Here is a 22728-nt window from a genome sequence, read left to right as displayed (position 1 = left end):
TCTGAGCACTCCCCACAGGACTTCCCGAGGGACACGGTCGAATGCCTTCTCCAAGTCCACAAAACACATGTAGACTGGTTGGGCAAACTCCCATGCACCCTCAAGGACCCTGCCGAGAGTATAGAGCTGGTCCACAGTTCCACGACCAGGACGAAAACCACACTGTTCCTCCTGAATCCGAGGTTCGATTATCCGGCGTAGCCTCCTCTCCAGTACACCTGAATAGACCTTACCGGGAAGGCTGAGGAGTGTGATCCCACGATAGTTAGAACACACCCTCCGGTTCCCCTTCTTAAAGAGAGGAACCACCACCCCGGTCTGCCAATCCAGTGGTACCGCCCCCGATGTCCACGCGATGCTGCAGAGTCTTGTCAACCAAGAAAGTCGACTTTGGAATATTTAGGAGAGAGGAAATTTCACGACTGGATTTGTTGCACAGGTGTGCATCCTATGACAGTTCCACGCTGGAAATCACTGCGTGGAGGTCTTGCTCCTCAGGGTTCCTTGGATCACCAAAGACGGACATGACAGCCTCGGAAATATTTGCGAACAATGATTTATTTTGCAATAAATGTTCCTTTGTGCTTTTCAGCAAATGTCTGTCGTGTCTGTCAATCTCGCCAGTGAGCACACAAATGGTTTTTCTTAAGCCTCTGTTCTCACTCTCGCTCGTGCTCCGGATGTCAACTCGCCACCCTCAACGACCATCACTAACCCCCTTTTCCTTCCCGACTGCTGCCTTTAACAGAGCGACAGGTGATCAGACAAACACTCTCAGCTGTGTCATCTACTAATCTCGAAGCCGGTCCTGGCACATCCCGCTTTGCTGCAGGCCCGCGGGCCACGCCCCCCCACACACTGAACGCGGCCCATTCTTTCAAAGGTGATGTGCTTTACTTACCCGCCTGCTGTACATACCCTATTGTTGGGTGAAGTGTACTTGGTTTGCATTGCAATAAAACTTCATAATTCAGGGAAACCTTTCAGGCAGATTTTATGTATCAATATATAGAGATATTCAAAAGTAAAACATCACAAAAAAAAGTCCAAAAAGTGGAACCAGTTTGGTTCAAATCAAGTCTCTCTTTTGCAAGTGCGACAAAAATAAAGCAAACAACAAAATAGAAAAGGCACAAACAGAATTATTTTCAACATGAATGGTCAGAAAAAGTTTTTTTTTTCCCCCTTCTCTCAAGAGGGTGCACAGTATTTTTTTTTTTTTTGACACGAATGAAGAGGAAAAAGAAGGATGCACAGTAAGAAACAACACTGACGACTTTGGTGAACAATTTGGATTTCTTACAAGCAGGAAAATGCCGTGCTCTCTTTGTACAAATCAGTGAAGACACCTGGCAACACTTTTATCTAAAATCTTATGTACAAGGTCTGCTTTACATCCTATCGTACATTATCAAAAAACCTCATATGAAAACGTATTTACACATCGAAAACACCGCCGCCGCCGCCGCGCCCGTCCGCACGCCACTCACATGCAACACGCACTCGGACATGACGCACAATGAAATAATTACACTTGCGAATAATGACCTAAATGTGTCAATAATGAATTAAAATTTGAGTTGACAAAAATACATGTGTCAATAATTTTATTCTAAATTATTTAGCTATTCCAAAAAACAATGTAAATAATTATTTCACAATTTAAATAATTATTTCGCAATTTAAATAATTATTTCACATTTTAAATAATTATTTCACGATTTAAATAATTATTTCACAATTTAAATAATCATTTCACAATTTATTTATTATTATTTATTTCAAGATTCTTTTTTTAAATTTATTTAATGATTTGATTAATTACTTTATGACTTAATTATTTATTTCATTACTTATTTTATGAATTTATTTTACGTCATGAAGTTCTTCCACACAGGTTCATGAAATAAGTAACCTTTTTAACAAATATTAGCCGCACCGGACTATAAGCCGCACATATGTGTGAAAGGTTTTGTGAATGTTTATTAATTAACTGTAATTGTTTCCAAACAGTGTCTGTAACACGGCAGTAAAACGGCAGATCAAACAAAACAGAAGTGAGTTAATAATACTAACACAGACACTCGTAAACGTGTTAGCATATTAGCTAATGCTAACGACGCTGGAGTGATTACATGCAAATAATGACCTAAATGTATCAATAATGAATAAAAATGTGAGTTGAAAAAAATACATGTGTCAATAATTTTATTCTAAATGATTTAGCTATTCAAATAAATAATTTAAATAATAATTTCACAATTTAAATAATTATTTCACAATTTAAATAATAATTTCACAATTTAAATAATTATTTCACGATTTAATAATTATTTCACAATTTAAATAATCATTTCACAATTTATTTATTATTATTTATTTCAAGATTCTTTTTTTTAATTTATTTAATGATTTGATGAATTACTTCATGACTTAATTATTTATTTCATTACTTCCATCCATCCATCCATTTACTACCGCTTATTCCCTTCGGGGTCGCGGGGGGCGCTGGAGCCTATCTCAGCTACAATCGGGCGGAAGGCGGGGTACACCCTGGACAAGTCGCCACCTCATCGCAGTATTTCATTACTTATTTTATGAATTTATTTTACTTCATGAAGTTCTTCCACACGGGTTCATGAAATAAGTAACCTTTTTAACAAATATTAGCCGCACCGGACTATAAGCCGTACATATATGTGAAAGGTTTTGTGAATGTTTATTAATTAACCGTAATTGTTTCCAAACAGTGTCTGTAACACGGCAGTAAAACGGCCGATCAAACAAAACAGAAGTGAGTTAATAATACTAACACAGACACTCGTAAATGTGTTAGCATATTAGCTAATGCTAACGACGCTGGCGTGATTACATGCAAATAATGACCTAAATGTATCAATAATGAATAAAAATGTGAGTTGAAAAAAATACACGTGTCAATAATTTTATTCTAAATGATTTAGCTATTCAAATAAATAATTTAAATAATTATTTCACAATTTAAATAATTATTTCACAATTTAAATAATAATTTTACAATTTAAATAATTATTTCACTATTTAAATAATCATTTCACAATTTAAATAATTATTTCACAATTTAAATAATCATTTCACAATTTATTTATTATTATTTATTTCAAGATTCTTTTTTTAATTTAATGATTTAATAAATTACTTCATGACTTAATTATTTATTTCATTACTTATTTTATGAATTTATTTTACTTCATGAAGTTCTTCCACACAGGTTCATGAAATAAGTAAAACCGTATTTAGAGGCAATAAATATTTTATTTATTTCAAGATTCTTTTTTTAAATTTATTTAATGATTTGATTAATTACTTTATGACTTAATTATTTATTTCATTACTTATTTTATGAATTTATTTTACTTCATGAAGTTCTTCCACACAGGTTCATGAAATAAGTAACCTTTTTAACAAATATTAGCCGCACCGGACTATAAGCCGCACATATGTGTGAAAGGTTTTGTGAATGTTTATTAATTAACCATAATTGTTTCCAAACAGTGTCTGTAACACGGCAGTAAAACGGCCGATCAAACAAAACAGAAATGAGTTAATAATACTAACACAGACACTCGTAAACGTGTTAGCATATTAGCTAATGCTAATGACGCTGGCGTGATTACATGCAAATAATGACCTAAATGTATCAATAATGAATACAAATGAGTTGAAAAAAATACACGCGTCAATCATTTTATTCTAAATTATTTAGCGATTCCAATAAATAATTTAAGTAATTATTTCACAATTTAAATAATTATGTCACAATTTGAATAATTATTTCACAATTTAAATAATAATTTCACAATTTAAATAATAATTTCACAATTTAAATAATTATTTCACGATTTAATAATTATTTCACAATTTAAATAATCATTTCACAATTTATTTATTATTATTTATTTCAAGATTCTTTTTTTAAATTTATTTAATGATTTGATTAATTACTTTATGACTTAATTATTTATTACATTACTTATTTTATGAATTTATTTTACTTCATGAAGTTCTTCCACACGGGTTCATGAAATAAGTAACCTTTTTAACAAATATTAGCCGCACCGGACTATAAGCCGCACATATATGTGAAAGGTTTTGTGAATGTTTATTAATTAACTGTAATTGTTTCCAAACAGTGTCTGTAACACGGCAGTAAAACGGCCGATCAAACAAAACAGAAGTGAGTTAATAATACTAACACAGACACTCGTAAACGTGTTAGCATATTAGCTGGAGTGATTACATGCAAATAATGACCTAAATGCATCAATAATGAATACAAATTTGAGATGAAAAAAATACACGCGTCAATAATTGTATTCTAAATGATTTAGCTATTCCAATAAATAATTTAAATAATTATTTCACAATTTAAATAATTATTTCACGATTTAAATAATTATTTCACAATTTAAATAATCATTTCACAATTTATTTATTATTATTTATTTCAAGATTCTTTTTTTTATTTAATGATTTAATAAATTACTTCATGACTTAATTATTTATTTCATTACTTATTTTATGAATTTATTTTACTTCATGAAGTTCTTCCACACAGGTTCATGAAATAAGTAAAACCGTATTTAGAGGCAATACTTTTTTTTTTTTAACAAATATTAGCCGCACCGGACTATAAGCCGCACATATGTGTGAAAGGTTTTGTGAATGTTTATTAATTAACCATAATTGTTTCCAAACAGTGTCTGTAACACGGCAGTAAAACGGCCGATCAAACAAAACAGAAGTGAGTTAATAATACTAACACAGACACTCGTAAATGTGTTAGCATATTAGCTAATGCTAACGACGCTGGCGTGATTACATGCAAATAATGACCTAAATGTATCAATAATGAATACAAATTTGAGATGAAAAAAAATACACGCGTCAAAAATTGTATTCTAAATGATTTAGCTATTCCAATAAATAATTTACATAATTATTTCACGATTTATATAATTATTTCACAATTTAAATAATAATTTTACTATTTAAATAATTATTTCACAATTTAAATAATCATTTCACAATTTATTTATTATTATTTATTTCAAGATTCTTTTTTTTAATTTATTTAATGATTTGATGAATTACTTCATGACTTAATTATTTATTTCATTACTTATTTTATGAATTTATTTTACTTCATGAAGTTCTTCCACACAGGGTCATGAAATAAGTAAAACCGTATTTAGAGGCAATAAATATTTTTTTTTGAACAAATATTAGCCGCACCGGACTATAAGCCGCACATATATGTGAAAGGTTTTGTGAATGTTTATTAATTAACCGTAATTGTTTCCAAACCGTGTCTGTAACACGGCAGTAAAACGGCCGATCAAACAAAACAGAAGTGAGTTAATAATACTAACACAGACACTCGTAAACGTGTTAGCATATTAGCTAATGCTAACGACGCTGGCGTGATTACATGCAAATAATGACCTAAATGTATCAATAATGAATGAAAATTTGAGTTGAAAAAAATACCCATGTCAATAATTTTATTCTAAATTATTTAGCTATTCCAATAAATAATTAAAATAATTATTTCACAATTTAAATAATTATTTCACAATCTAAATAATAATTTCACAATTTAAATATTAATTTCACAATTTAAATAATCATTTCACAATTTAAATAATCATTTCACAATTTAAATAGTTATTTCACGATTTAAATAATTATTTTGCAATTTAAATAATCATTTCACAATTTATTTATTATTATTTATTTGAAGATTTTTTTTGTATTTATTTAATGATTTGATGAATTATTTCATGACTTAGTTATTTATTTAATTACTTATTTTATTAATTTATTTTACTTCATGAAGTTCTTCCACACAGGTTCATGAAATAAGTAAAACCGTATTTAGAGGCAATAAATATATATATTTTTTAAACAAATATTAGCCGCACCGGACTATAAGCCGCACATATGTGTGAAAAGTTTTGTGAATGTTTATTAAATAACCGTAATTGTTTCCAAACAGTGTCTGTAACACGGCAGTAAAACAGCCGATCAAACAAAACAGAAGTGAGTTAATAATACTAACACAGACACTTGTAAACGTGTTAGCATATTAGCTAATGCTAATGACGCTGGCGTGATTACATGCAAATAATGACCTAAATGTATCAATAATGAATACACATTTGAGTTGAAAAAAATACACGCGTCAATAATTTTATTCTAAATTATTTAGCTATTCCAATAAATAATTTAAGTAATTATTTCACAATTTAAATAATTATTTTACAAATTAAATAATAATTTCACAATTTAAATTATTATTTCACAATTTAAATAACAATTTCAAAATTTATTTATTATTATTTATTTCAAGATTCTTTTTTAAAATGTATTTAATGATTTGATGAATTATTTCATGACTTAATTATTTATTTCATTACTTATTTTATGAATCTATTTTACTTCATGAAGTTCTTCCACACAGGTTCATGAAATAAGTAAAACCGTATTCAGAGGCTCTATATATATGTATATATATATATATATATATATATATATATATATATATATATATATATATATATATATATATATATATATATATATATATACATATATATATATATACATATATATATATTTATATACATATATATATATATATATATATATATATATATTTATATACATATATATATATATATGTAAATATATATACATTTTTTTTTACAAATATTAGCCACACCTAGCACTATAAGCCGCACATATGTACCGGCGTGAAAGGTTTTGTGAATGTTTATTAATTAACCTTAATTGTTTCCAAACAGTGTCTGTAACAGGGCAGTAAAACAATTGATCAAACAAAACAGAAGTCCTCGTCAATGACTCCACAGTGATGTTTTGGTGAGTTTACTGAGGAATTAATGAAACTGAAACAATACAAAAAGAATGCGATTGTGAGTTAATAATACTAACACAGACACTCGTAAACGTGTTAGCATATTAGCTAATGCTAACGACGCTAGCGTGATTACATTACGATAGCGCGTACAAATATGCACGATAACACGCCTACAGACCTCACACATGGGACACTCTCGTAAATAAGAATTGTTTTAGTTACATTGTAAAACTTGAAAACGTTGCTTGGAGCGCCGAATGAAGAATCCATACGGGTAGAAACGCTATGGACCAATAGTAGAAGAAAACGGGGTATACTTCCGGCTCAAGGCAGGAAACAGGAAGTACATTTTCAACTCGTCCAACAGATGGCGCCATAGCACAAACAATAACACACCTTTTGGGTGTTCTATGAAAACTGTTTGTTGAATACAAAACGTCATGGCCGCACCGTTTTATAAGCCGCAAGGTTCAGAGCGTGGGAAAAAAGTAGCGGCTTATAGTCCGAGACTATGGGGAAATTGATGATTACCCTGTGAAATAATTAAATAATTTTCACATTAAATTATTTACATCATTTAATAGTGCATTTATTTATTCCATTTTTAATTGACTAATGACACAATTATGTCATTATTCTAAGGTGTATTCATTTATTTCCTTCTGTCCCGTTTGACCCTCCATACTCAGGAGCGTCGAATTTCGGGGGAAGGAACGACGCGCATGTTTTAACGGGGGTTTTGTGACCGCACGCTGCCCCCTGCTGGGCTCCAGTGAAGCCTGACACAGTGCTTGTTTTTAGTTGCGGGGGCGAGCGCACCACGCGTCCTCTCATCTATTGCTGCTGTCAAAGCTCGTACGGGTCGTACCGTTTCAAAGTCACAGCGAAGAAAACATTTTTAAAAAAAGGACCCGCTCGGTCCTTCTTTGTGCTCCATGTCGTCTGCGCGGAGCATCGAAGGTTGAAACGCGTAGATAACTGCACTCTGATACACGTTGATAACTGCACTCTGAAAGAACGCTCACCCTCATGAGGTCGAACGGGTGATCTTGGGAATGAATCGCTTTTTTTTCGTCCATTTGGACCGACTCTCTCATGGATCTGTACAGATTGTCCCATCGACACAAAAATAAAAACACAACCTTTGTTACAAAATACTTGGCACACACACGCCATCAACGCGAAACATGAGAAATATTGGCACGGAACATGGCGGTGTTTGATGACACACTGCGACCTTTGACCTCATCATGTCTGCATGTGCCTCGGCGGCCATCTTTCCCCTGAAGCCCTCTTGCCGGTTCACTTAGCGGTGGCGAGCATCGGCTGCTCCGCGTACCAGTGAGTCCCCGGATCGGGCATGCTGCCCCCGAGCGGCAGGGCGATGAACTGCGGGCAGGCGCCGCCCCCTGCGCCGACGACTCCCACGCCGACGGCCTGCGGGTACGTGTGGTGGTGGTGGTGGTGGTGGTGCGCGTGGTGCCCCGCCGCGTCAGTCCGGCCGATGTGGATCTCGTCCTCCTCGCCCTCGCCGGTGGTCTTCCGGTAGACGGGATTGTCAAAGTTCATGCTCTTGGTGGAGTTGCGCTTCCAGTTCCGCCACACCAGGTAGACCCCGGCGCAGACCAGGCCAAAGACCACTGTGGCAATGATAGGAACTGCATGCGTTTAACACACAGCCGCAGGGCGGGAGTTAACGAGGCGTAACAAGCTCGTGGCATGAAATGACAAAGAGGGGCCCGGCTGGCATGCGCGGCTAGGCAGGTGGCAACGGTGGAAAGATGGGGTGGGTGGTAACGATGGAGAGATGAGGTCGGTGGCAACGATGGACGGATGGGGCGGGTGGCAACAATGAAGAGATGAGGAAGGTGGCAACGGTGGAGAGATGGGGCGGGTGGCAACGATGGAGAGATGGGGCAGGTGGCAACGGTGGAGAGATGGGGCGGGTGGCAACGATGAATAGGTGGCAACGATGGAGGGGTGGGGCGGGTGGCAACGATGGAGAGATGAGGTCGGTGGCAACGATGGAGGGATGGGGCGGGTGGCAACGATGGAGAGATGAGGTAGGTGGCAACGATGGAGAGATGGGGTGGGTAGCAATGATGAATAGGTGGCAACGATGGAGGGGTGGGGCGGGTGGCAAAAATGGAGAGATGTGGTCGGTGGCAATGATGGAGAGATGGGGCAGGTAGCAACGATGGAGGGATGAGGTTGGTGGCAACGATGGAGGGATGGGGCGGGTGGCTACGATGGAGAGATGAGGTAGGTGGCAACGATGGAGAGATGGGGTGGGTAGCAATGATGAATAGGTGGCAACGATGGAGGGGTGGGGCGGGTGGCAAAAATGGAGAGATGTGGTCGGTGGCAACGATGGAGAGATGGGGCAGGTAGCAACGATGGAGGGATGAGGTTGGTGGCAACGATGGATGGATGGGGCGGGTGGCAACGATGGAGAGATGAGGTAGGTGGCAACGATGGAGAGATGGGGCAGGTAGCAACGATGGAGGGATGAGGTTGGTGGCAACGATGGGTGGATGGGGCGGGTGGCAACGATGGAGAGATGAGGTAGGTGGCAACGGTGGAGAGATGGGGCGGGTGGCAACGATGGAGAGATGAGGTCGGTGGCAACGATGGAGAGATGGGGCAGGTAGCAACGATGGAGGGATGAGGTTGGTGGCAACGATGGAGGGATGGGGCGGGTGGCAACGATGGAGAGATGAGGTAGGTGGCAACGATGGAGAGATGGGGTGGGTAGCAACGATGAATAGGTGGCAACGATGGAGGGGTGGGGCGGGTGGCAAAAATGGAGAGATGAGGTCGGTGGCAACGATGGAGAGATGGGTCAGGTAGCAACGATGGAGGGATGAGGTTGGTGGCAACGATGGATGGATGGGGCGGGTGGCAACGATGGAGAGATGAGGTAGGTGGCAACGATGGAGAGATGGGGTGGGTGGCAACGATGGAGAGATGGGGAAGGTGGCAATGATGGAGAGATGGGCCGGGTGGAAAACGATGAAGCGATGGGGTGGGTGGCAACGTTGGAGAGCTGAAGTAGGTGGCAACGATGGAGGGATGGGGCGGGTAGAAACGGTGGATGGATGGGGCAGGTGGAAACGGTGGAGAGATGGGGTGGGTGGCAACGATGAAGGGATGAAGCGGGTGGCGACGATGGAGAGATGAGGTTGGTGGCAACGATGGAGGGATGGAGCGGGTGGCAACCGTGGAGAGATGGGGCAGGTGGCAACGATGGAGGGATGGGCTGGGTGGAAACGATGGAGGGATGGGGCGGGTGGAAACGATAGAAAAATGGGGCGGGTGGCAACGATGGAATGACGAGGTAGGTGGCAACGATGGAGGGATGGAGCAGGTAGCAACCGTGGAGAGATGGGGCAGGTGGCAACAATGGAGAGATGGAGCGGGTGGTAACGATGAAGCGATGAGGTAGGTGGCAACGATGGAGGGGTGGGGCGGGTGGCAACGATGGAGAGATGAGGTCGGTGGCAACGATGGAGGGATGGGGCGGGTGGCAACGATGGAGAGATGATGTAGGTTGTAACGATGGAGAGATGGGGTGGGTGGCAATGGTGGAGGGATGGGTGTCGGGTGGCAACGATGGAGAGATGGGCCAGGTGGCAACGATGAAGCGATGGGGTGGTTGGCAACGTTGGAGAGATGAAGTAGGTGGCAACGTTGGAGGGATGGGGCGGGTGGAAACGGTGGATGGATGGGGCGGGTGGCAACGATGGAGAGATGGGGCGGGTGGCAATGATGGAGAGATGGAGCGGGTGGCAACGATGGAGGGGTGGGGCGGGTGGCAACGATGGAGAGATGAGGTCGGTGGCAACGATGGAGAGATGGGGCAGGTAGCAATGATGGAGGGATGAGGTTGGTGGCAACGATGGAGGGATGGGGCGGGTGGAAAAGATGGAGAGATAAGGTAGGTGGCAACGATGGAGCGATGGGGTGGGCGGAGGGATGGGGATTGTGGCAACGATGGAGAGATGGGGCAGGTGGCAATGATGGAGAGATGGGCCGGGTGGAAACGATGAAGCGATGGGGTGGGTGGAAACATTGGAGAGATGAAGTAGGTGGCAACGATGGAGGGATGGGGCGGGTGGAAACGGTGGATGGGTAGGGAAGATGGCAACGGTGGAGAGATGGGGCGAGTGGCAACGATGAAGGGATGAGGCGGGTGGCAACGATGGAGTGATGAAGTAGGTGGCAACGATGGAGGGATGGGCTGGGTGGAAACGGTGGAGGGATGGGGCGGGTGGAAACGATAGAGAAATGGGGCAGGTGGAAACGATGGAATGATGAGGTAGGTGGCAACGATGGAGGGATGGAGCGGGTGGCAACCGTGGAGAGATGGGGCAGGTGGCAACGATGGAGAGATGTGGGAGGTGGCGAAGATGGAAAGATGAGGTAGGTGGCAACAATGGAGGGATGGGGCAGGTGGCAACGATGAAAAGATGGAGCGGGTGGAAATGATGGAGAGATGAGGTAGGTGGCAACGATGGAGAGATGGGGTGGGTGGAGGGATGGGGCGGGTGGCAACGATGGAGAGATGGGGAAGGTGGCAATGATGGAGGGATGGGCCGGGTGGAAACGATGAAGCGATGGGGTGGGTGGAACATTGGAGAGATGAAGTAGGTGGCAACGATGGAGGGATGGGGCGGGTGGAAACGGTGGATGGATGGGGCAGGTGGCAACGGTGGAAAGATGGGGCGGGTGGCAACGATGAAGGGATGAGGTGGGTGGCAACAATGGAGAGATGAAGTAGGTGGCAACGATGGAGGGATGGGCTGGGTGGAAACGGTGGAGGGATGGGGCGCGTGGAAACGATACAGAAATGGGGCAGGTGGAAACGATGGAATGATGAGGTAGGTGGCAACGATGGAGGGATGGAGCGGGTGGCAACCGTGGAGAGATGGGGAAGGTGGCAACGATGGAGAGATGAGGGAGGTGGCGAAGATGGAGAGATGAGGTAGGTGGCAACAATGGAGGGATGGGGCGGGTGGCAACGATGAAAAGATGGAGCGGGTGGCAATGATGGAGAGATGAGGTAGATGGCCACGATGGAGGGATGGGGCAGGTGGCAACGGTGGAGAGATGGGGCGGGTGGCAACGATGGAGAGATGAGATAGGTGGCAACGATGGAGGGATGAGGAGGGTGGCAACAATGGAGGAATGGGGCGGGTGGCAATGATAGAGAGATGAGGTAGGTGGCAACGATGGAGAGATGAGGCGGGTGGCAACGATAGATGAGATGGGGGCAACGATGGAGAGATGGGGCGGGTGGCAACAATGGAGGAGATGGGGGCAACGATGGAGAGATGGGGCAGGTGGAAACAATGGAGAGATGGGGACAACGATGGAGAGATGGAACGGGTGGCAACGATGGAGAGATGGGGGCAACTATGGAGAGATGGAACGGGTGGCAACGATGGAGAGATGGGGGCAACTATGGAGAGATGGAACGGGTGGAAACGATGGAGAGATGGGGGCAACTATGGAGAGATGGAATGGGTGGCAACGATGGAGAGATGGGGGCAACTATGGAGAGATGGAACGGGTGGAAACGATGGAGAGATGGGGGAAACTATGGAGAGATGCAGGTACTGTGGAGTTCATAAAAACTATATCAGGAGGTTCTGTAGGCCCAGCGGGTATTTGTAGCCAAAAAGGGTCCAAAATCCATCACTGACATTTCTAAAGTAAGGCCTGTCGAAATGTTGCGCTTAATAAACCTATTTTGAGTGTTTTAAGAGAAAAAAGTAAACTACGCCTGACTTATTTTGTCCTCTTTGGCAATATGGGTGTGCCCGTTGTTACAGTAGCAACATTGTGTTGCTGTACATCGTGTACAGAAACACAACACGGTGCGATGTCAAAAATGCAACACTGTCAGACACACAGACGATGACTCCTGAGGACACGTGGAGAAGAGGACCTTTGGGCCAGGCTTCCCTGGTGCCTCCACAGAAGAGTCATGGTGCATGGACCAACACAGACAAGAAGACTTGGGGTGACTCACCAATAGGGATGACCACTCCTAGGACTGCCACTGTCAGGTTCTCACCCAGGATGAAATGCTCGCCTCCAGCTAGAGGAGGACAGGAACCAAGACCAAGGCATTAGAAGAAGTGTGGGCACCACACCATTCGATTCGACTCTTGGGGGGTAACGATTCGTCTTGATTCAAAACAATTCTGGATTCAAAATCAATACTTTTTAATAACATTGGTTGCCAGTTCTTTGATTAGTTACATTCCTTCTGGTTCGAAGTGTTTGGAGTTAAGAGCTCTGTCACGTAAACAATCAGGCTCGTAAGTTGAGGTACGACTTTTCATGAGATTGATGACGTATTTAATTGAACATTTGAACCAGGGCTTTTGTAAACCGTCTTCGTTATTGTACTGCCAATCATTGTGTGTAACACACTAGTCCGTGTGTCCGCGTATCATCTTTGTGCTTTTTAAAAAAATTGAAACTGAAACATAAGTCACTATGAGGCCAACTATGTGTTCTGACTATCGCAGGATCACACTCCTCAGCCTTCCCGGTAAGGTCTATTCAGGTGTACTGGAGAGGAGGCTACGCCGGATAGTCGAACTTTGGATCCAGGAAGAGCAGTGTGGTTTTCTTCCTGGTCGTGGAACTGTGGACCAGCTCTATACTCTCGGCAGGGTCCTTGAGGGTGCATGGGAGTTTGCCCAACCAGTCCATGTGTGTTTTGTGAACTTGGAGAAGGCATTCGACCGCGTCCCTCGGAAAGTCCTGTGGAGAGTGCTCAGAGAGTATGGGTTATCAAACCACCTGATTCTGGATGATCAGTGTCAGAGCTTGGTCCGCATTCCCAGAAGTAAGTCGGACCAGTTTTCATTGAGAGTTGCCCTTTGTCATCGATTCTGTTCATAACTTTTATGGACAGAATTTCTAGGCGCAGTCAGGGGCCTTAAGGGGATTATGTTTCTGCTTTTTGCAGATGATGTGGTCCTGCTGGCTTCTTTTGGCCAGGATCTTCAGCTCTCACTGGATCGGCTCGCAGCCGAGTGTGACGCGGCCGGGATGAAAATTAGCACCTCCAAGTCCGAGTCCATGGTTCTCGCCCGGAAAAGTGGGGAGTGCCATCTCCGGGTTGGGGAGGAGATCTTGCCCCAAGAAGAGGAGTTTAAGTACTTTGGGGTCTCCTTCACGAGTGAGGGAAGAGTGGATCGTGAAATCGACAGGCGGGTACGGCATCGGCAGTGATGCGGACACTGTATCGATAGTCGTAGTGAAAAAGGAGCTAAGCTGGAAGGCAAAGCTCTCAATTTACCGGTCGATCTACGTTCCCATCCTCACTTATGGTCATGAGCTTTGGGTTATGACCGAAAGGACAAGATCACTGGTACAAGCGGCCGAAATGAGGTTCCTTCAATGGGTGACGGAGCTCTCCCTTAGAGATAGGCTGAGAAGCTCTGTCATCCAGCAGAAGCTCAAAGTAAAGCCGCTGCTCCTCCACATCGAGGGGAGCCAGAAGAGGTGGTTGGGGAGGTACGTCTGACCGGTAGGCGATCACAGGGAAGACCCAGGACACAGTGGAGAGACTATGTCTCTCGGCTGGCCTGGGAATGCCTCAGGATCCCCCGGGGAGAGCTGGACAACAAAGCTGAGGAAAGGGAAGTCTGGACTTCTCAGCTTTGGCCGCTGTCTTGTGTGATTTTTAATGTATCTTATAATTTGATTAATCACACATGACTTCATATCTCCTCATGACTGGTAGTGGTTTTCCTGCATGCAGGAATACACGTCAGTTTTACATGAATGGAAATGAGTCCACACCCGTAGCATCTGTACTGCAACCGACAGTGAATCCATGAGAAGCCCAGTGGGATACCTGGCAGATGTTACTAGTTACTCTTGCCTCTATCCCTCCTAACTCACACAAGATCAAACACGCATTCCTGTAAATAAATTGACAGCTGGCTTACAGTGTTGCGACACACTGCTGTCCCCCGCCGGCGTGGTGGACTCAACAGTCACGGTGGCGGTGGAGTGAGAGCCCAGCGCCTTGGACTCCTGCGACGCCGCCGTCGCCGCCTTCAGCGTGCTGAGGGGCGTGTGCGGCTGGAGGGCGGCGAGAGGCGATGTGGTCAGGAGCGCGGCGGCGTCCGCCTGGGACACTCCCTCCGAAGGCGGCAGGGTGTCTTTGGGAGCAGTTGCCGTGGCAGCAGGCGTGGCGGCATCTGGCGAGGATGTTGGCGGCATGTCGTTTCTCGGTGCTGCAGCGCACAAATGAGAAAGAATGCAAAAAAAAAAAAATGTTTTAGGTCGGATGCTCAACTGTTTAGCTTACGTATTTTTAAGAACATAGGGCGCACCAAATCATAAGGCGCATTAAAGGGTCATTGTTGGAATAATTGTTTGTAAGTTATCACAAAAGAAACGTTGTATTATGAATGCTGTCTTTCGAGGCCTAACAAGAGGAAGAAGGCTCGTGAAACGCCACTGTGATTTCAACACCGACAGATGGCAGGATCTGCTCAACTTCCAGAGGAACTCTCTTTGAAGTGTTAAACGAACTCTCTTTGAAGTAATTCACAAACTCTCTTCCAACTATTTGGTAACCGAGGTCAACGCTATTTACGACCCGCTGCCCTCTTGAAGTCACTGTGGTCAGGAGACGGGAGGGGTTATCCATTGTCCTCCAACACCTGCCCCAGCTGGATCCAGGAAGAGCCCAAGCCCGAGAAATCCCACTTCTTGGTCTTCAAAGCGACCGAAAACAATGACTGTTTTACATACTCCCCATTCCTGCTGTGACATGTGTTGGTGCGCGAACATTGAACATCTGAATAAAGGAGGTGACGAAAACCTTCTTCGTCAGAGCGTGGTGCAGGACTGTACAGAGAGTGCAGTGGCCATGTCTCTCCTCAATATTGAGTCCAAATTGAATTCTGTCTCTGTTTGATTCCTTGCCTTTTGTCTTGTTTAATAGATGTCCTCAGTGTTTGAACGTGACAGTCATATTATGATTTTTTTCTACATGTAAACACTTCCTTGTGGTCTACATAGCATGTAATGGTGCTTCTTTGCTCAAAATGTTGCATTGATTATGTTTTACAGACCATCTTCAAGCCGCTTTCTGACCGTCTTTGCAGGATTCCCACCAAAATTTTCGGGACCCCCCAAAATATAAAAACTTTCTGACATACCTGATGCGCCTGCACTTTTCTCGCATGTTAAGGGCTCTCAAAAAGGCATCAAAACGTATAGGAGAAAAAACACAATTTCAATAGGGTCCTTGCGGGGCTCTGCAACGCCCCTGTGGGGCTTGTACCGCCCATAACAAATTAAGATAAAATTTAAAAAATTAAATAAAATGAAATAAATAAAATAACAATTTAAAAAAAAATACATTAAAATTTAATAAATTAGTATTAAATAATAAAAGCACTTCAGACTGTCATCATCAGGGCCGGCCCGTGGCATAGGCCGTATAGGCAAATGCTAAGGGCGCCGTCCATCAGGGGGCACCACGCCAGTGCCACAAATGTTGGAGAAAAAAAAAAAGAAAAAAAAAGTTGTTACTATTATTTCTAAATACAAAAAATAATCCCATGTTAATTAAAATGCAAAGTAAAGCCTATTTAATAGAAATATTATATGTTACAACATTACGACCCCCCTCCTCCCCCCGCACGGTGCGCCCCCTCCCTTCCTGTATCATGACTCGCTTTGGACGTCACCACATCAAAAAATCAACACAAGATGCCAAAACTGTCAGGTGCCCAGGGAAGAACAAAGAGAAAAGAAGAGGAGTAGAAACGAGAAAAGACAGAGGTAGCAGGTAGGTAACGTTAGCCTACATGAAATTATTTGTCTGTTACAGAATGTGATAGTAACCTGGCTTTTTAGCATTAAGCTAATGTTACATGATTCGGCAATTGCTAATCAATAAATAGCTAGTTCTGTTTTAACGTCGGGTTAATATTGTGGAGGGGGCTAAATTGTTATGGAAAATAATAATGTAACGTTAGGTAATTACAGTACTCCCACCTTACATTCCTCAGGGACATTTCTTTCTTTCTTTAGTTTATTTGGAACATGAACACACTTACATCATAATACATCACACAATTTCATATCATTTCATTTTACATCATGCCCAAAAAGGAGTAGGAAGAAGCAAAGCTTATTTAATCCTACCCCTTTCCCACTTCAAAGCGTTTACAAATATATAGAATCATTTACTGACCTTTTTATATAATAAAATAACATCTATGAATTAGTATACAACAGCTTTGTAATATGTAATTAATTAATTAATTCAGTCATTATTAACATACTGAGATGAAGAATATCTTATTTTCAATAAGGTTGAAAGTATTTCTCATAATTCTTCTTCTTTGTACTCTGTAAGCACTATTATTTTGAACAACCTCTTAAACTGGATCATATCAGTACAATTTTTTACTTCTTTACTTAATCCATTCCATAATTTAATTCCACATACTGATATGCTAAAAGTTCTAAGTGTTGTACGTGCATATAAATGTTTGTATTAGATCTTTTAAGCAGGTGTTTTTTGTTTACATTGTTATTGCCTTCTGGTTAGCTAATGTTTGCCCTGCAGGTAATAGTCACTTTTCCACCCCTTTATATATTAGGTATAGTTGTAAGTAAAAAAAAGGTCAAAGACAAAGCTATTCGGGTTCTTGTGAGTATATACACTTCACTGCCGATGTGGGGGGGCGCCACCTAAAATCTTGCCTAGGGCGCCAGATTGGTTAGGGCCTGGTCATCATTTGTAGAAAATGTGCATGATATTCTAATAATAATAATAATAATAATACTAATATATTTTATTTGTATAAAGCACTTTACATTGAGTAAACAACCTCAAAGTGCTACAGTGTATTAAAAAAATAAAAAAATAAAAAGATAATACAAAATAAAAATAAAAATAAAAACTAGAACAGCCAAATAGCTAAAACTAGTATGCATATATCCAAAAAAGGCTTTTTTTTAAAAAATTTTATTTAAAAAAAGGGTTTTTAAGCCTAAAAGCATCCACAGTCTGTGGTGCCCTCAGGTGGTCAGGGAGAGCGTTCCACAGACTGGGAGCGGCGGAGCAGAAAGCCCGGTCTCCGTTCTGATTGTTTTGCGTGTTTGTTTAGTCTTTAGTTGAAGGGCCAATGCACAGAAACATTAAGCTCAAAGACAGATATGCTCTGTACCAGATTATAGCTAAATAGCTCATTTCCATCTGCAGTCCCTGGTTACCTAAATTAAAGGGATACAAAAATCATGCAATAAAATTATGACAATAAAATCATACTATAGCATGTAATCAAATTAAGAAAAGTCATAAAATGCCCTTTCATGGACGCATACTTAATATACAATACAACCACACCTCATTTACATCATCACACAAAGATAATACATGCATCTGTCATCATTTGTAAAAACAACCATGATTTTAACAGACACACCTCACAATTTACAACAAAAATGCTCCATCCATCCATCCATCTTCTTCCGCTTATCCGAGGTCGGGTCGCGGGGGCAGCAGCCTAAGCAGGGAAGCCCAGACTTCCCTCTCCCCAGCCACTTCGTCCAGCTCTTCCTGTGGGACCCCGAGGCGTTCCCAGGCCAGCCGGGAGACATAGTCTTCCCAACGTGTCCTGGGTCTTCCCCGCGGCCTCCTACCGGTCGGACGTGCCCTAAACACCTCCCTAGGGAGGCGTTCGGGTGGCATCCTGACCAGATGCCCGAACCACCTCATCTGGCTCCTCTCGATGTGGAGGAGCAGCGGCTTTACTTTGAGCTCCTCCCGGATGGCAGAGCTTCTCACCCTATCTCTAAGGGAGAGCCCCGCCACCTGGCGGAGGAAACTCATTTCAGCCGCTTGTACCCGTGATCTTGTCCTTTCGGTCATAACCCAAAGCTCATGACCATAGGTGAGGATGGGAACGTAGATCGACCGGTAAATTGAGAGCTTTGCCTTCCGGCTCAGCTCCTTCTTCACCACAACGGATCGATACAGCGTCCGCATTACTGAAGACGCCGCGCCGATCCGCCTGTCGATCTCACGATCCACTCTTCCCTCACTCGTGAACAAGACTCCGGGGTACTTGAACTCCTCCACTTGGGGCAAGATCTCCTCCCCAACCCGGAGATGGCACTCCACCCTTTTCCGGGCGAGAACCATGGACTCGGACTTGGAGGTGCTGATTCTCATCCCAGTCGCTTCACACTCGGCTGCGAACCGATCCAGCGAGAGTTGAAGATCCTGGCCAGATGAAGCCATCAGGACCACATCATCTGCAAAAAGCAGAGACCTAATCCTGCAGCCACCAAACCAGATCCCCTCAACGCCTTGACTGCGCCTAGAAATTCTGTCCATAAAAGTTATGAACAGAATCGGTGACAACGGGCAGCCTTGGCGGAGTCCAACCCTCACTGGAAACGTGTCCGACTTACTACCGGCAATGCGGACCAAGCTCTGGCACTGAGCATACAGGGAGCAGACTGCCACAATCAGACAGTCCGATACCCCATACTCCCTGAGCACTCCCCACAGGACTTCCCGAGGGACACGGTCGAATGCCTTCTCCAAGTCCACAAAACACATGTAGACTGGTTGGGCAAACTCCCATGCACCCTCAAGGACCCTGCCGAGAGTATAGAGCTGGTCCACAGTTCCACGACCAGGACGAAAACCACACTGTTCCTCCTGAATCCGAGGTTCGACTATCCGGCGTAGCCTCCTCTCCAGTACACCTGAATAGACCTTACCGGGAAGGCTGAGGAGTGTGATCCCACGATAGTTAGAACACACCCTCCGGTTCCCCTTCTTAAAGAGAGGAACCACCACCCCGGTCTGCCAATCCAGTGGTACCGCCCCCGATGTCCACGCGATGCTGCAGAGTCTTGTCAACCAAGACAGCCCCACAGCATCCAGAGCCTTAAGGAACTCCGGGCGGATCTCATCCACCCCCGGGGCCTTGCCACCGAGGAGCTTTTTAACTACCTCAGCAACCTCAGCCCCAGAAATAGGAGAGCCCACCACAGACTCCCCAGGCACTGCTTCCTCATAGGAAGACGTGTTGGTGGGATTGAGGAGGTCTTCGAAGTATTCCCTCCACCGATCCACAACATCCGCAGTCGAGGTCAGCAGAACACCATCCTCGCCATACACGGTGTTGATTGTGCACTGCTTCCCCTTCCTGAGGCGGCGGATGGTGGTCCAGAATTGCTTCACAGCCGTCCGGAAGTCGTTTTCCATGGCCTCACCGAACTCCTCCCATGTCCGAGTTTTTGCCTCTGCGACCGCTGAAGCCGCACACTGCTTGGCCTGTCGGTACTTGTCCACTGCCTCAGGAGTCCTATGAGCCAAAAGAACCCGATAGGACTCCTTCTTCAGCTTGACGGGATCCCTCACCGCCGGTGTCCACCAACGGGTTCTAGGATTACCGCCACGACAAGCACCAACTACCTTGCGGCCACAGCTCCAATCAGCCGCCTCGACAATAGAGGCGCGGAACATGGTCCATTCGGACTCAATGTCCAGCACCTCCCTCGTGACATGTTCAAAGTTCTTCCGGAGGTGGGAATTGAAACTCTCTCTGACAGGAGACTCTGCTAGACGTTCCCAGCAAACCCTCACAATGCGTTTGGGCCTGCCAGGTCTGTCCGGCATCCTCCCCCACCATCGCAACAAAAATGCTCTCATGGATAAATATAATACACATTAAGTTGACATGTCAAACATAGTGGCCACCTTATTGACCGTGTGAGCAGCTTTGATTGCTCCAAAGCCACTTTTTTTAACTTCAATTGTGAATGAAGAGTAATCTGTTAGACTTTTCAAGTTTGTTGTGAGGTGGTTCCATTCCTTTATGGCTTTATATGAAAAGGCTGATCGTGCAAAAGATGTTTTACATCTGGGTACGCTACACTGCCCCCCGGTGGAGGCCCGTGTGTTTCTAGTTGTCACAGCAGATGTAAACTGGACAAAGTGCTTAAGTGGCGCTGGTGCAGTGTTATTTAGGATTTGATGGGCCATTCGTATTGATGCTAATCTTTGAATTTTAGCTACATTTAACAATCTATATTTTTGGAGAACTAAACAGTGTTGGTGGTGTTGTGGTTTTCGGTCAAGGATTTTGAGCGATTGTTTGTGCAATGTTTCCAATGGCCTCAGTGTCATTTTGCTTGCCTGAGACCGACATGTTATACAATAATAAAAAAAACGAGAGGGAGGGGAACCGGAGGGTGTGTTCCAACTATCGTGGGATCACACTCCTCAGCCTTCCCGGTAAGGTCTATTCAGGTGTACTGGAGAGGAGGCTACGCCGGATAGTCGAACCTCGGATTCAGGAGGAACAGTGTGGTTTTCGTCCTGGTCGTGGAACTGTGGACCAGCTCTATACTCTCGGCAGGGTCCTTGAGGGTGCATGGGAGTTTGCCCAACCAGTCTACATGTGCTTTGTGGACTTGGAGAAGGCATTCGACCGTGTACCCCGGGAAGTCCTGTGGGGAGTGCTCAGAGAGTATGGGGTAACGGACTGTCTTATTGTGGCAGTTCGCTCCCTGTATGATCAGTGTCAGAGCTTGGTCCGCATTGCCGGCAGTAAGTCGGACACGTTTCCAGTGAGGGTTGGACTCCGCCAAGGTTGCCCTTTGTCACCGATTCTGTTCATAACCTTTATGGACAGAATTGCTAGGCGCAGTCAGGGCATTGAGGGGATCTGGTTTGGTGGCTGCAGGATTAGGTCACTGCTATTTGCAGATGATGTGGTCCTGATGGCTTCCTCCGGCCAAGATCTTCAGCTCTCACTGGATCGGTTCGCAGCCGAGTGTGAAGCGACTGGGATGAGAATCAGCACCTCCAAGTCCGAGTCCATGGTTCTCTCCCGGAAAAGGGTGGAGTGCCATCTCCGGGTTGGGGAGGAGATCTTGCCCCAAGTGGAGGAGTTCAAGTACCTCGGAGTCTTGTTCACGAGTGGGGGAAGAGTGGATCGTGAGATCGACAGGCGGATCGGTGCGGCGTCTTCAGTAATGCGGACGCTGTATCGATCCGTTGTGGTGAAGAAGAAGCTGAGCCGGAAGGCAAAGCTCTCGATTTACCGGTCGATCTACGTTCCCATCCTCACCTATGGTCATGAGCTTTGGGTCATGACCGAAAGGACAAGATCACGGGTACAAGCGGCCGAAATGAGTTTCCTCCGCCGAGTGGCGGGGCTCTCCCTTAGAGATAGGGTGAGAAGCTCTGTCATTCGGGGGGAGCTCAAAGTAAAGCCGCTGCTCCTCCACATCGAGAGGAGCCAGATGAGGTGGTTCGGGCATCTGGTCAGGATGCCACCCGAACGCCTCCCTAGGAAGGTGTTTCGGGCACGTCCGACCGGTAGGAGGCCACGGGGAAGACCCAGGACACGCTGGGAAGACTATCTCTCCCGGCTGGCCTGGGAACGCCTCGGGATCCCCCGGGAGGAGCTGGACGAAGTGGCTGGGGAGAGGGAAGTCTGGGCTTCCCTGCTTAAGCTGCTGCCCCCGCGACCCGACCTCGGATAAGCGGAAGAAGATGGATGGATGGATGAGAGGGAGGGGAGCGGGTTTCTCATAGTCATCCTGTCGGAGGCAGATATTTACATATATCCGAATTTAAGTTGTACTTCTTTCATTTCTTAGTCATATTTGAAAACAGCTCGTGTTTTCCATTTCTTCTCTTGATGCTCTGTCAGCAAGTATACTGTGTGTGTTAACCTTGAGTTCTTTGGAATGTGTTTTGACTAGCATTTGTTTTGTCTACAGAGATG

At 44.0% G+C, this 22728-nt stretch overlaps 1 protein-coding gene across 3 annotated transcripts in view; it reads right to left on the bottom strand.

Annotated features, from left to right (window-relative positions):
- Window positions 1-22728, bottom strand: part of LOC133607870 (low-density lipoprotein receptor-related protein 8-like) — a 457948-nt gene that overhangs the window by 61883 nt on the left and 373337 nt on the right. The window contains exons 16-18 of one of the 3 annotated variants that reach the window (XM_061962895.1): window positions 14893-15183; window positions 12954-13022; window positions 7369-8577 (exon numbers count right to left, since the gene is read on the bottom strand). In XM_061962895.1, coding sequence (XP_061818879.1) covers window positions 8222-8577; window positions 12954-13022; window positions 14893-15183 — 716 coding nt within the window. In that variant the 3' untranslated portion in view covers window positions 7369-8221. Of the gene's footprint in view, window positions 1-7368; window positions 8578-12953; window positions 13023-14892; window positions 15184-22728 lie in introns of those variants that run through there. The other 2 variants (XM_061962896.1, XM_061962897.2) reach the window with 2 other exon arrangements.

The sequence above is a fragment of the Nerophis lumbriciformis genome, linkage group LG09 (genome assembly GCF_033978685.3).
Source record: "Nerophis lumbriciformis linkage group LG09, RoL_Nlum_v2.1, whole genome shotgun sequence".
Classification (NCBI taxonomy): Eukaryota; Metazoa; Chordata; class Actinopteri; order Syngnathiformes; family Syngnathidae; genus Nerophis; species Nerophis lumbriciformis.
The sequence above is the reverse complement of the archived record's forward strand: the minus strand, read 5'-3'. Positions and strand labels throughout refer to the sequence as shown.